The 12,142-nt window shown below is 41.5% G+C and overlaps 2 protein-coding genes across 2 annotated transcripts; one reads left to right on the forward strand and one right to left on the reverse strand.

Annotated features, from left to right (window-relative positions):
- Positions 1-860: 860 nt before the first annotated feature.
- LOC122059010 lies at positions 861-5,168 on the reverse strand. Its single transcript, XM_042621721.1, has 2 exons — positions 4,665-5,168; positions 861-1,198 (listed from the first exon to the last, which is right to left on the reverse strand). The coding sequence occupies exons 1-2, from the start codon at positions 5,166-5,168 to the stop codon at positions 1,025-1,027; spliced, it is 678 nt and encodes a 225-aa protein (XP_042477655.1). The 3' UTR covers positions 861-1,024.
- Positions 5,169-5,327: 159 nt separating this feature from the next.
- LOC122059020 (disease resistance protein L6-like) lies at positions 5,328-8,278 on the forward strand. Its single transcript, XM_042621730.1, has 2 exons — positions 5,328-5,758; positions 8,023-8,278. The coding sequence occupies exons 1-2, from the start codon at positions 5,328-5,330 to the stop codon at positions 8,087-8,089; spliced, it is 498 nt and encodes a 165-aa protein (XP_042477664.1). The 3' UTR covers positions 8,090-8,278.
- The last annotated feature ends 3,864 nt before the right edge of the window (positions 8,279-12,142 follow it).

Below are 12,142 nucleotides of genomic sequence, written 5' to 3' on the forward strand. Positions count from 1 at the left end.
GGTTTTTTCATTTTTCTGGATTTTTTTAGATTTAAAAAAAAAAATTACCGATCCTAGCCGATACCATGACCGATTCGGAAAAACTGTACGATTTTTCGATCCTTAACCGATACTTGACCAATCTTTACCGATACCGATCCATATCATATCCATTTTGATTGTGACGGATACCAAGTTTTAAAACCTTGCTTCTCGCTCTCATCTCTGTTTTCTAATTTCACCTTTTTTTTTTTTTTTATTCAAGAAAAAAAAAAACTATTACTTGAGATAAAATGTACATAACGACATTTACATTTCAGTGCTTGGTATGCCCAAGATTTCAAAACTCCAAGATATGGGGAATCGGCAACAAAACATTGGGTTTTAGAAAAAAGACTGTCCATAGTCAGTTGCCAACCAAAAGTATGCCAATGCCGCTTCAAAAAATTATCTATAAAGACTAAGCTAGAGAGCTCAGGTAATTCTGTTAAGATTTTGTCAAAAACCCCTTCTTTGAGTTAAATTCCTAGAGCCCAATTAGCAGTCCCATTGCTACGGCATCAGTACCCTCTCCTATCATGACAAAATCAGTAAGAGAGAGTAAGCAACCAGAATGAGAGGAGACTGATAGTGCCCAACGAGAAATGTTTAAAGATGTATCAGAAACAGCTGTTATAAAAATTGTATTAGGTGCCCTATGGAAGTAGGTTGTTGAGTCTGTAGGAAATGTATTGGCTGTTCCATTGGCTGATTTTTTGACAAGAGTTGGAATGATGCAGTCCAATGCTGCACTTGTTGGATGACACTGCCAAGTGAGGGGGAGGCAATCCCTAAAGTAACCTTGTTTCTATGCATCCATAAGAAATAACATGTAGTAATTAGAACAATAAATAAAGAGGTTAATTCAGACATAGACAAGTTGCTAGAATTATAAAGATACACAATTAGCTGGTCAACAGATGTAAAGGGAAGGCTAGAAGGTCGAAAAAAAAAGAAGACCAGAAGCCCATATTCGTTGAGTAATCTCGCAGGAGAAAAATACATGCTACAGGTTATGACATAGACTACAAGTGGAGTCTATATTCAGCCATTTGTTCAAGTGTTCTTTGGTAGTTAGTCCTTGCAGTAGCAATCGCCAAAAGAACAACTTAAATTTTGGTGAATTATAAGTTTCTAAAGATAATGCCACCAATGTGAGCAAGGCAATGAGCATGAACACTTGTAGGAGCATCCAGTAGTGTTAGTACTAGAATGAGTGCAAAGCTATCTAGCTGCTGTCTTGGTTGTTGAACTGCCATTTTTAGAGAGATAGCACCACCATTGATCACAATTATCATCATAGGCATGGATGGAAAGTTGAAGAATTATTTGTGATATATGAGAAGGCAATAGAGATTGCAAAAGATTAGAGTTCCAACCATTACCTATCATAACATGACTTACCAGTGATGCCTGAGTGGAGTTACTGTGATCAATGTACTGAGCAATAGAAATTAGAGTGTGATGTTGGAAAATCCAAGGGTCCGTCCAAAAGTAAGTATTATTTCCATTCCCTATTTTCCTATAAATCATAGATTTAAGGGTAGGGAGAATACTAGTGATGGCATTCCAACAAGGGAAGCCCCTGGATTTAAGGGTTTTGGGATCAAAGACAAATCTATGATGGAAATACTTGGCTCGTAAAAGATGCACCCAAAGGTTTTGTGGATTATTGAGTAGTCTCCATCCAAGTTTGATAAGGGCCTTATTTTGGGTATGTCAATCTCTAAAGCCAAGGCCCCCAACAGCCTTAGGCCTACACAATTTCTTCCAACCAATAAGGTGGGCCTTACGATGAGTGGGTGAGTCACCAGTCCAAAAATGGGAATATATGAATCCAGTTTCCTACAAATAGTTTTTGAAATAGAGAAACATGATATTACATAAGAAGGAATAGATGAAAGAGCCAACTGAATAAGTACCTGCCGTCCAGCAAAAGAGAGAAGTGATGCTTTCCAAGTACTAAGCTTATTTTCCACTCTACGAAGAAGATTATTAAAATTTGCACAGATAGATCTAGAGTGGAACAGATTGGTACCAAGGTAAATTGAATGTTTATGCCAATAGAGCAACAAAAGGACTTGCGATCATCCGGCTTAACATTGGAGCTGAAAGTAAGTCCACTTTTTGAAAGGTTGATGGTCAAACTAGACAAGTCAGCGAAAAGATCCATAATACATTTAATGGTAGATAAATCCTCATGCGTGGCGTGACAAAAAATAAAGGTGTCATCCGCAAAAAACAAATGAGTAATTTCTGGAGCATTTCTGGAAATTTTGATTCCTTTAAATAAATTTAGCTTCATGTGGCTATTTAAAAGTTTAGACAGTCCTTCCACCACAAATAAAATAAGAAGGGGCTAAGCGGACATCCTTGACGCAAACCTCTAGAGGCATTAAAGACATGGAAAACACTACCATTAAGCTTGATGGAAAAAGAGGATGTGGAGACAAGAGTGTTGATAAGGTTATGCCAATGGGATCCACATCCTAAGAAATCAAAAATGGATAATAAAAAATTCCATTCGACCCGGTCGTAGGCTTTGGCCATGTCTAATTTAATAGCCACATAGCTTAATTTACCTTTCTGCTTGTGTTTGAGACAATGGAAGATTTCCTAAGCGATGAGAACATTGTCAGATATTTGACGATTAGGAACAAAGGCTGCTTGGCAAGGGGAGATTAGAGACGGTAAAAAGGCTTTAAGGCGGGTGGCAATAAATTTTGCCACAATCTTCTAAGTCACATTGCAAAGGCTAATGGGGCGGTAGTCAGAGACCAAGGAGGCATTGTCTTTTTTGGGAATAAGACAAAGAAGGGTGTGGTTTGTTCCTGGAGGAGGAGAAGTAGTGGTGAAAAATTGCTGGACAAAGGTGATGACATCGTTAGATACTAAAGGCCAAAATTTTTGAAAAAAAAACAGCCTGAAAGCCATCAACCCCAGGGGCTTTAAAGGCCCCAATCGAGAAAAGAGCAGAACGAGTTTTATCAGTAGAAGGAATAGAAATAAGGGATTGGAATTGTGGCAATAGATCAGTGCACTAGGGGAACAGACATTCAATGAAGGTTGGGTCAAGGGGGTTAGAAGTAGTAAAAATGTTCTGCCAAAAGGATGCAAATTCCTTGGCAATGAGAGCAGGTTTTTCTAGTTGGGTTCCATCCTCAATGATGATGAAAGAGATCTTTCGGTGATGTTGATTAACATTGGTCACAGTATGAAAAAATTTTGTGTTCCTATCCCCATGGATAAGAAAGTCATTGCAAGATTTTTGTTTCCAAAAGGTCTTCTCAGTCTGGAGAATCCAATCAAGCTTGTTGGAAAGAACCGAGGTCAGGTCATCCATAGGTTGGGGGAGATCTTCCACCTGTAGTAGGGTAGTGAACAGGTGATCTTTGAGGTGAGAAATATGACCGAAAACGTCATAGTTCCATTTCTGGAGAACGACTAAAACAAGCTAGTTTCGTGGGTAGATCAGTTTGACTTAGATTATTCCAACTATGAAAATAGAAAGGCATGGAAAGAGGATATGCGAACCAAGCATGCTGAAAATGAAAGAGTTTTTTGGTGTTAGTGATTGGAGCAGTAGTAAGAAAAACAAGAGGGTTATGATCAGAAGCAAAGGAAGAAAGCTTGAAAAGGGAAGGATAAAGATGCAAAGAAAGCCATAAAGGATTAACAAAAGCTCTATCAAGACATTCTTTGACAAGATTTGGGGGTTTGTCCAAGTGAATCTATTAAAGGGTAAACTAATTTCAGATAGGTTGAAAGAAGAAAGGTCAGCTAAGGCCTTAGAAGAGGATGTTATTGCAAAAGGAGTTCCTCCCAATTTCTGGGAAGGAGAGATTATATCATTAAAATCCCCTATCAGGAGAAAATGATAAGAAATAGAAGAGAGGAAAGAGAAAAGCTCGTGCCACCCCTGCAATCAGGTAGAAGCCTGTGGGGAGGCGTAGAGACAGATCACTCCCCAAGAAACTAGGAAGCGAAGGCATGGATCAAATTTGAACGAGATGAAAAAAGAACCAGTACAGGGTTGGGGGTTGGGAAGGTTTTTAGAGTAGAGGAGCCAAAGGGCCCCCCCTTGGGGCCATGAGATCCTTCACTATTGATGAAAAAAAGAAGAATTGAGATTGCTAAAAACATGAGGAGAGAGAGAAAATTAGAGTGATCTTTAATTTTAGTTTCACATAAAAAAAGCTATATCAGGACGTTGTTTATGTAAATAAGTATTAAGTGGGCAAAGAGTCTTGGAGGAACAAAAGCCCAACATTCCAACAGAAAAGCTTCATGATTTCACAAAGATGAATATACAAAGAAGAACAACACAAAAGAACAGCACAAAAATTTTGCACAGAGGGTAGATGCAAATAAAAGAGATACAAACTAGGGAGACAAAGTAATGGCAGAGAAATATTCAACAGCAAGTAATTCTGGAAATGATACAGGGACATAATAGAAATCTACGAAAAAAGAAACAAATAAAGGGAAATAAATAAAAGAAAAACATACACAGTGGCTACCTAGGAAAAAACTGCCGGCGCTTATAACGAGAATCAAAGTGGAACCAAGCAAAGACGAGACAGAGTAATACAGAAAAAAACAAGAAGATAGGTTGAGAAGGGATTAAACAGCCAAATAATGCGTACCTGGTCTTTGGGCACTCTACCCGGATCACTAGAGATGTGGTCGGCTTCATCTTCGGTCCCCTGGTGCAAGGTATCGACATTGGAGGTATTCTTCTCCTTGAAACGATCATTCAGGTCCGATAGAAGTTGTATAGGGTCAGCAGCCTGGTTGATGAAATTGAAGAGCACATCCACATAAGGGTCAATGGTATCGGAAATAGTCCTTGCCCGCTTGGGAGGTCTGGAAATCAGGGGTTCAGAAAAGCCAGTATAGGTGGTTGCAGTACTAGAAATGGTATGGGGAACCTGAGAGGAATGGAGACAGTACTGGAAAGACATATGATGCGCCTGGAAACGAGCCCCTGGAAAGCCCACAGAGGTCGGATGAGAAGTGGTGGTTTTGGGAAGGAGAGAGCATTCAAGAAGAATGGGATCTTTTACTTTTATTTCTCCCCTACAACAGTACAACGACACGAATTTTGGCGCGTTCACTTTAGAATTTCCTGTTCCACTCACTTTTCTCATCTCCTTCGCAGGAAAGCATTTTTCCAATAATCATGTATCTTCTTCACCCAATGTCAATCAATTCGCACACGATTAGAGCTCCTTAACAAATCCATAATCGCAGCATCTGTCTATCTGCTACTTTAGTCTTCATGGCGTCACGGGTTGGATCAACAAGCTATGATGTGTTCATCAACTTTAGAGGGGGAAGGCACCCTCGATACCTTCGTTGGCCACCTTTACAGTGCTTTCAGGGTTCGTGGAATTCATGCTTTCATTGACAGCAAAGATCTGTGGAAAGGAGAAGATATTGGGGAGCTTCTCCAAGCAATAAAAGTCTCAGACCTCTCCATCGCTGTCTTCTCTGAGAGATACACAGAGAGTAGTTGGTGCCTCAAGGAGGTTGCTCAGATGGTAGAATGCCAAAGGACCAATGGACAAGTCATTTTTCCCATTTTCTTCAAGGTCAAGACATCGGACGTTCAGAATCGAACTGGATGTTTTGAGATTTCGCCTCACAGACATTGCAAGGAGGCACCTAAAACTCTGCGAAGATGGAAGGAAGCTTTGCGAGTGGTAGGAGACAAGAGTGGATGGGTTTTTCAGGATGGGTAAGTTCCAGTCCCCTCAAAAGCACTTCTTCATATTTTATTTAATTTACGATTTAAATTTCACTTCCTATTGAATTTTGAGTTGTGACTTCCCTTTTTCGATGAACTAATTGCAAGGACCAATCAAAGTTGGTAAATTCAGTTGTTCAACAAGCTTGGATCCGATTGAATATGGTCCCCGTGATTGGTGTTAAACACCCTGTTGGATTGGAATCCCGGGTAAAATCTGTTTAATCCCTACTATATTCAAATATCTGTTCTAAGAATGTTCAATTTCTAGGGATATGTGGTTTGGGTGGCATCGGGAAGACGGCTATCGCAATAGCCATATACAATCGCATCTTTAGAAACTTTAGTAAGAGTTGTTTTCTTGAAAACATTGGAGAGGGAGCATCACAACCCAATGGTATGGTTTTCTTGCAAAAGATAATTTTGAAAAAGATTTATGGGGAGAAAATTAAAATATCCAGTTCTAGAGAAGGAACTAGTTTGATAAAAAAAAATCTTGAAAAAACAAATACTCTTCTCATTCTTGATGATGTGGGCGATCATACCCAATTAAAAGCATTGGCCGGTGATCTCAATTGGTTTGGCCCCGAAAGTAAGATAACCATACAACTAGAGATCAGAGCGTTTTATGTGGAGTTATTAAAAATAATAGAAAAATATATGAGGCGAAAGAATTAAATGACGAAGAAAGTCTTCGACTCTTCAGCTCACACGTTTTTTCAATGGCTCAGCCTCCTGATGATTATATGTAGCTTTCAGTTGATATAGTACGCACTGCGGGAGGCTTGCCCTTAGCCTTGGAGGTTTTGGGTTCTGATTTATCTTTCACAAAAGATAAAGAAATATGGAAAACCATGCATCGGATGTTGAAACAAGTTCCTCATGATGATGTCTATAGAAAGTTAAAAATAAGCTACGATAATATTCAAGATGATATTGAGAAAACTATTTTTCTCGATGTTGCGTGCTTTTTCATAGGAGAGAAGAAAGAAGGAAGAAATTGTAATTTCCATATGGGAAGCTTGTGGCTTTGAACCAAGGTTCCGAATAGAAGGTGATGGGGACATCAAGACGTACAACCGAAGGAATTAGAAGACCCAACCTTCTTTGTGGTTGGAGGATTAGAAGGAGGAAGAAAAAGAAAAGGAAGGCTCGATCCAGCCTTCCCAGCGCTGGATCGAGTCCTGTCCTTCCTTTCTTTGCCAAGATTGTGTGGCCCCCACCAAATCGGATATGTTAGTAGTTTTATTTCCTAGGATTTTGCCCACCCAATCTGATATGTTAGTAGTTTTATTTCCTAGGATTTTGTTTTTTTGAGTCTTTAAGTCAATTAGGAAACTAAATAAATATCCTATTGATTTCTTTTTAGAAAATTTCTTTGTTTATGAAATAGCATTCCTACAATATTCTTTTCTTTTTAGTAATTAGTCTCTTATTTATGTAAAACCATTGGCCACGGAATGAATTTATTGAATGAATGAAAAGTTGTTGAAAGAAAAAGGCAAAACCAACGTCCCTCTCTCCCTCTCACGATCTCCTCTCATTCTCGGTCTCTCTCTCTTTTCTCACTCTCGTCCTCTCTCTCTCTTATCTCGACTTTCATCTCTCTCTTTTGCTGTTTTTGTCTTCTCTGTTGCTGCTACACTATTGCAGCCATTGTTCACAATAACTGGAGATCACCTCCATTGAATAAAACCCACCTGGGTTGCCGCTGAGCACTACATCATCAAGCTGGACCTTTTTCCTCGTCAAATAAGGTGGACTGTACCTCTGTTTTGGAGGACTTCGGTTTCTCCATTTCTTCTCAAATCGGGACAGCAAGAAGGTAAGTAAAACCCCCTATTCCACATCCATTGACTGCCTATTATCCCCATTATCTCCCCCACTGAAATCTGAAATTAATCTCTATTTTTCGAGCCATCTATTTTCTGCTGAAACCTGAAATTAATCCCTGCTGTTTTACCTTATTAGTTGACTGATTTCAAAGAACTGCGCGGATTGCTTATTATGCTTAGTGTCTTGATTGATTTGTGCTAAACCTAACACATAATTTCTGCCATGTTCCCTTCCCCATGTCCCCACTTGAGCTTAAGTAAGAGTTTATGTGTTTCTCCGCCTAGATTATTATTGCTTTTTGCTACTTTGTTTATTAGTCTCATTCTATTTTGTATGCTTAATCTTGTTTACTGAGTTTCTTTTTGTCCTATCTACCCAAGTCCCTTGAGTTAACCCTACCTAGTTAGTTAATCTTGTAGGAAACCTAGTCACCTAGGAACTCCCTACATCATCTTGGTATCAGAGCCAGGTTTTGTCTGGGTTTAGGGTAATTAGGTACTGTTGTCCCTTATTTACATGTCTTACCTTTTGAGGTCTAGTCTCCGTCACCATCTGTCCGTGGTCGAGTCTAAGTTAAGAGAGCGATACCATAGATTAGAGGACACCCTTTTCTTTCTTAAGTTGGCGGGACCAAATAATATTGGACGCTATTCCCTCCAAAAGCATATACTTGAGAGGAAGATTTCTGACCTCAAGATTGAGAGGGCTAACTACCTGTCTCAATTTGAGACTCTGAGTAGATCTTGAGTCTTTGGTGGCAACTGTACCATTGGCTGCCCATCTTCTTATGTCCACTTATAGTGGTAGAGCATACCAGGATATGTCTGACCCCCTTAGCACCTCCACCCAATCTGAGCAACTGGCTGAATTCATGAAAGTTGTTCAAGCCATACAAGAGACACAAGCTGTCCATCTCCAAGCCCTTACTGATAAGTTGGCTGCCCTCGAGACAAGTGTCCAAAATCTTGATGGACGGCAAAGCTGTAACACAACTGGCACTGAACCTAGGGGCAGAGGCCCTAACCCTGAGGAAGTAAACGAAAATAACCAGACTGATGGTTATGACTAGATAGGGGATAACTTCCAAGGCCTAAGGCGTGATAGGGATCAAGGTAGGGGTCGAGGCCTACCGCCAAGACGCCAAATCCAATATGGAGATGATGAGGGTTATAAGTATCATCATAGGGGCTTTGATGTCAGACGGATGATTAAGGTAGATGCCCCTACCTACAATGGTCAGATTGATGCTAGGATCATTCTGGATTGGATCAAGCAGATGGATAGGTACTTCGATTTCTACGATATGCTAGAGGAAGTCCTCTACCGATTTGCTAAGTTCAAGCTTATTGGAGCTGCCCAGGACTTCTGGACAGACCTAGAGTACCAGGAGGACCACCTAGGACTTGAGCCAATCACCACCTGGGTAGAAATGCAAGAGCGGCTCAAGAGGGAATTTTTTCCCATCACTTATAGGCTCCAGTTGTTGAATGAAATGAATACCCTGAAGCAAGAGAAGTTGACTATTACCGAATACATGAGCAAGTTCAATGAATTGAAAATTAGAAGCCATATTCGGGAGGATGTTGAGCAGACACTATCCAGATTCCTTACCGGGCTCAACTCCGAAATTCAGTCTCGTATGTCACCCCACCTGGTGCGAGACGTTCCACAGGTCTTCAGGATAGCCCTTGAGGTGGAATCCTCCATGAGAACTTATTCTCAGAGGAAGAGCTTTCAAGCTGGGGAGTCCCAATTTAGAAAACCACCCCAAGGCTCAACTGGATTCCCAAAACCCCCTACTGCACCACAGCGGCAATTTGACAATAAGGGTAAAGGAATTTTGGGAGAAGCACCCAAGAGTAGTGGGCAACAACAGTGCTTCAAGTGTCGTGGGTTTGGTCACTTCTCCAGAGAGTGTCCCAATAGGAATCTTTATGTAGGAGAGCAGACCCCTGAAGAAAGTGACCAAGAGGTTTTCAGGACCATGAGTATGAGGACCATATCTAATGAGGACACCGAGGAGGCCGGTGACCTCAAGCTCGGCATTGTGCGTTGCATGGTCTCACAACCTAAGAGCAGCGATGATTGGCGACGAACTAATATTTTCATTACTTACACATGTCATCAGGGCAAGAACTGCCACGTCTCCATAGACAGCGGGAGTAGCATGAATGTGGTCGCCAAGAGCTCTGTTGCTCGAATGGGCCTCAAACCTGAACCCCACCCCAAGCCTTACAAGGTTGCCTGGGTTGATCAATCCACCATTCCCGTTAATCTGAGGTGTTTAGTTCCCCTACACTTTGCAGGATATGAGGATCGAGTGTGGTGTGATGTCCTAGAGATGGATGTTGCCCACATCATTCTAGGTAGACCTTAGTTATATGACCGGGATGTCACCAATTATGGAAAGTCTAACACCTATATCTTTGAGTTCAAAGGGAAGAAGATCAGACTTACCCCTAGTGCCCCTAGGGAAGTTAGGGTTCCAGAACACAAGGAAAGTACATCCAAACACACCCCCACCAAAACACTCAACATTTTAAATCAACAATTTGAAGGAGAGTGTCACGAGTCAGGGGTGATTTATGCTCTAGTTGCCGTACAGAGTAATACCGATAGGTCACGCTTATTCATTGAGGCTCCTAGAGAAGTGCAACCCTTGTTGAGGAAATTCGAGAGATTATTCCCTGAGGAACTACCTGATGAGTTACCGCCTATGCGTGACATTCAGCACGCTATTGACTTAGTTCCAGGATCCTCTCTCCCGAACTTACCCCATTACCGAATGAATCCCAAAGAACACGCCGAACTCAAACGACAAGTGGATGAACTATTGCAGAAGGGATTCATTAGGGAAAGCCTTAGCCCGTGTGTTGTACCTGCCTTGCTCACGCTAAAGAAAGATGGCACCTGGCGTATGTGTGTTGACAGTAGGGCCATCAATAAGATCACCATCAAGTATAGGTTCCCTATCCCTAGGCTTGATGACATGTTGGATATGATGGCCAACTCTTCGATCTTTTCGAAGATTGATCTCAAGAGCGGGTACCACCTAGATTAGGGTTAGGCCTGGAGATGAGTGGAAGACAACCTTCAAGAAGAAGGATGGCCTCTTTGAGTGGTTAGTCATGCCTTTTGGCTTGTCAAATGCACCTAGCACCTTTATGAGGATAATGAATCAAATTCTTCAACCATTCATTGGCAAGTTCCTTGTGGTTTATTTTAATGACATCCTCATCTATAGTAAGACCCCGTCTTCCCACTTGGATCACTTACAGAAGGTTTTTCATGTGCTCTTACAAGAGAAACTCTATGTCAACCTCAAGAAGTGCACCTTCATGAGTGATCAAGTCATCTTCTTGGGATTTGTTGTGTCAGTTCAGGGAGTATCTGCTGACCTTGAGAAAGTGAGCGGTTGTAGAGTGGCCTGAGCCAACTAACATTCATGAGGTACGAAGTTTTCATGGCTTAGCCACTTTCTACAGAAGATTCATCTACCGGTTTAGTTCCATTATGTCTCCTATCACTGATTGCATGAAAAAGAAGGAGTTTCAATGGACTAAGAGTGCTATGAAGGCCTTTAATGAGATTAAAAAGCTTATGACTGAAGCTCCAATCCTATGCCTCCCAGATGTCTCTAAGGTCTTTGAAGTGAATTGTGATGCATCTGGTACTGGGATAGGTGGTGTCCTAGGACAAGAGGGCCACCCTATTGCCTATTTTTGTGAAAAGCTTAATGAAGCTAGGCAACAATATTCCACATATGATAAGGAATTCTATGCGGTTGTCCAATCACTGCGCTATTGGGCGACATTACCTTTTACCGCAAGAATTCGTGCTATTCTCTGACCACCAAGCTCTGAGATATATGAGTGCCCAAAAGAAACTTAATTAGGGGCATGCCAAGTGGGTTGAGTTTCTCCAAGAGTACACTTTTGTACTCAAGCATAGACTTGGTGTCGAGAATACTGCTGCAGATGCACTGAGCCGGGTGAACATGTTCCTCATTCGCACCAATGCTAGGAGTCGGGCTAGTGTGCTACTCCAAGCAATGAGTGTAGAGGTTGTAGTGTTCGAGCAAGTCAAGGACCAATACCCCACCTGTCTTGATTTTAGTGAACCATTCACTTCCTTGAGTGAAGGCAACCCGGTCAACCGCTCGGACTACCTACTTAGGGAGGGCTTCTTTTTTAAAGGAAGCAAGTTGTGCATTCCCAGGACTTTACTCCGAGATTTCCTGATCTGGGAATTGCATGTTGGGGGAGTCGCTGGCCATTTCGGTCAAGATAAGACCATCACCCTCGTCGAGGACCGATTCTTTTGGCCAGGGCTGAAGAGGGATGTTGCTAGAGTTGAGAGTTAGTGTAGGACGTGCCAGACCACCAAACAACAAAAGCAAAACACGGGATTGTACACTCCCCTACCCGTTCCCCATTCCCCTTGGCAGAACCTTAGCATGGACTTCGTGCTTGGTCTACCAAGAACTTCAAGAGGCCATGATTCTATTTATGTGGTTGTGGACTAATTTTCGAAGATGGC

Source organism: Macadamia integrifolia, chromosome 2 (genome assembly GCF_013358625.1).
Source record: "Macadamia integrifolia cultivar HAES 741 chromosome 2, SCU_Mint_v3, whole genome shotgun sequence".
Classification (NCBI taxonomy): domain Eukaryota; kingdom Viridiplantae; phylum Streptophyta; class Magnoliopsida; order Proteales; family Proteaceae; genus Macadamia; species Macadamia integrifolia.

Coding starts and splice junctions, on each gene's coding strand:
- LOC122059010 (XM_042621721.1), bottom strand. CDS start 5,168: ATGAGAAAAGTGAGTGGAACAGGAAATTCTAAAGTGAACGCGCCAAAA. Junction 1,199..4,664: donor GTAGAGTGCCCAAAGACCAG/GTACGCATTATT, acceptor ATGCTCCTACAA/GTGTTCATGCTCATTGCCTT.
- LOC122059020 (XM_042621730.1), top strand. CDS start 5,328: ATGATGTGTTCATCAACTTTAGAGGGGGAAGGCACCCTCGATACCTTC. Junction 5,759..8,022: donor GGATGGGTTTTTCAGGATGG/GTAAGTTCCAGT, acceptor TTAATCTTGTAG/GAAACCTAGTCACCTAGGAA.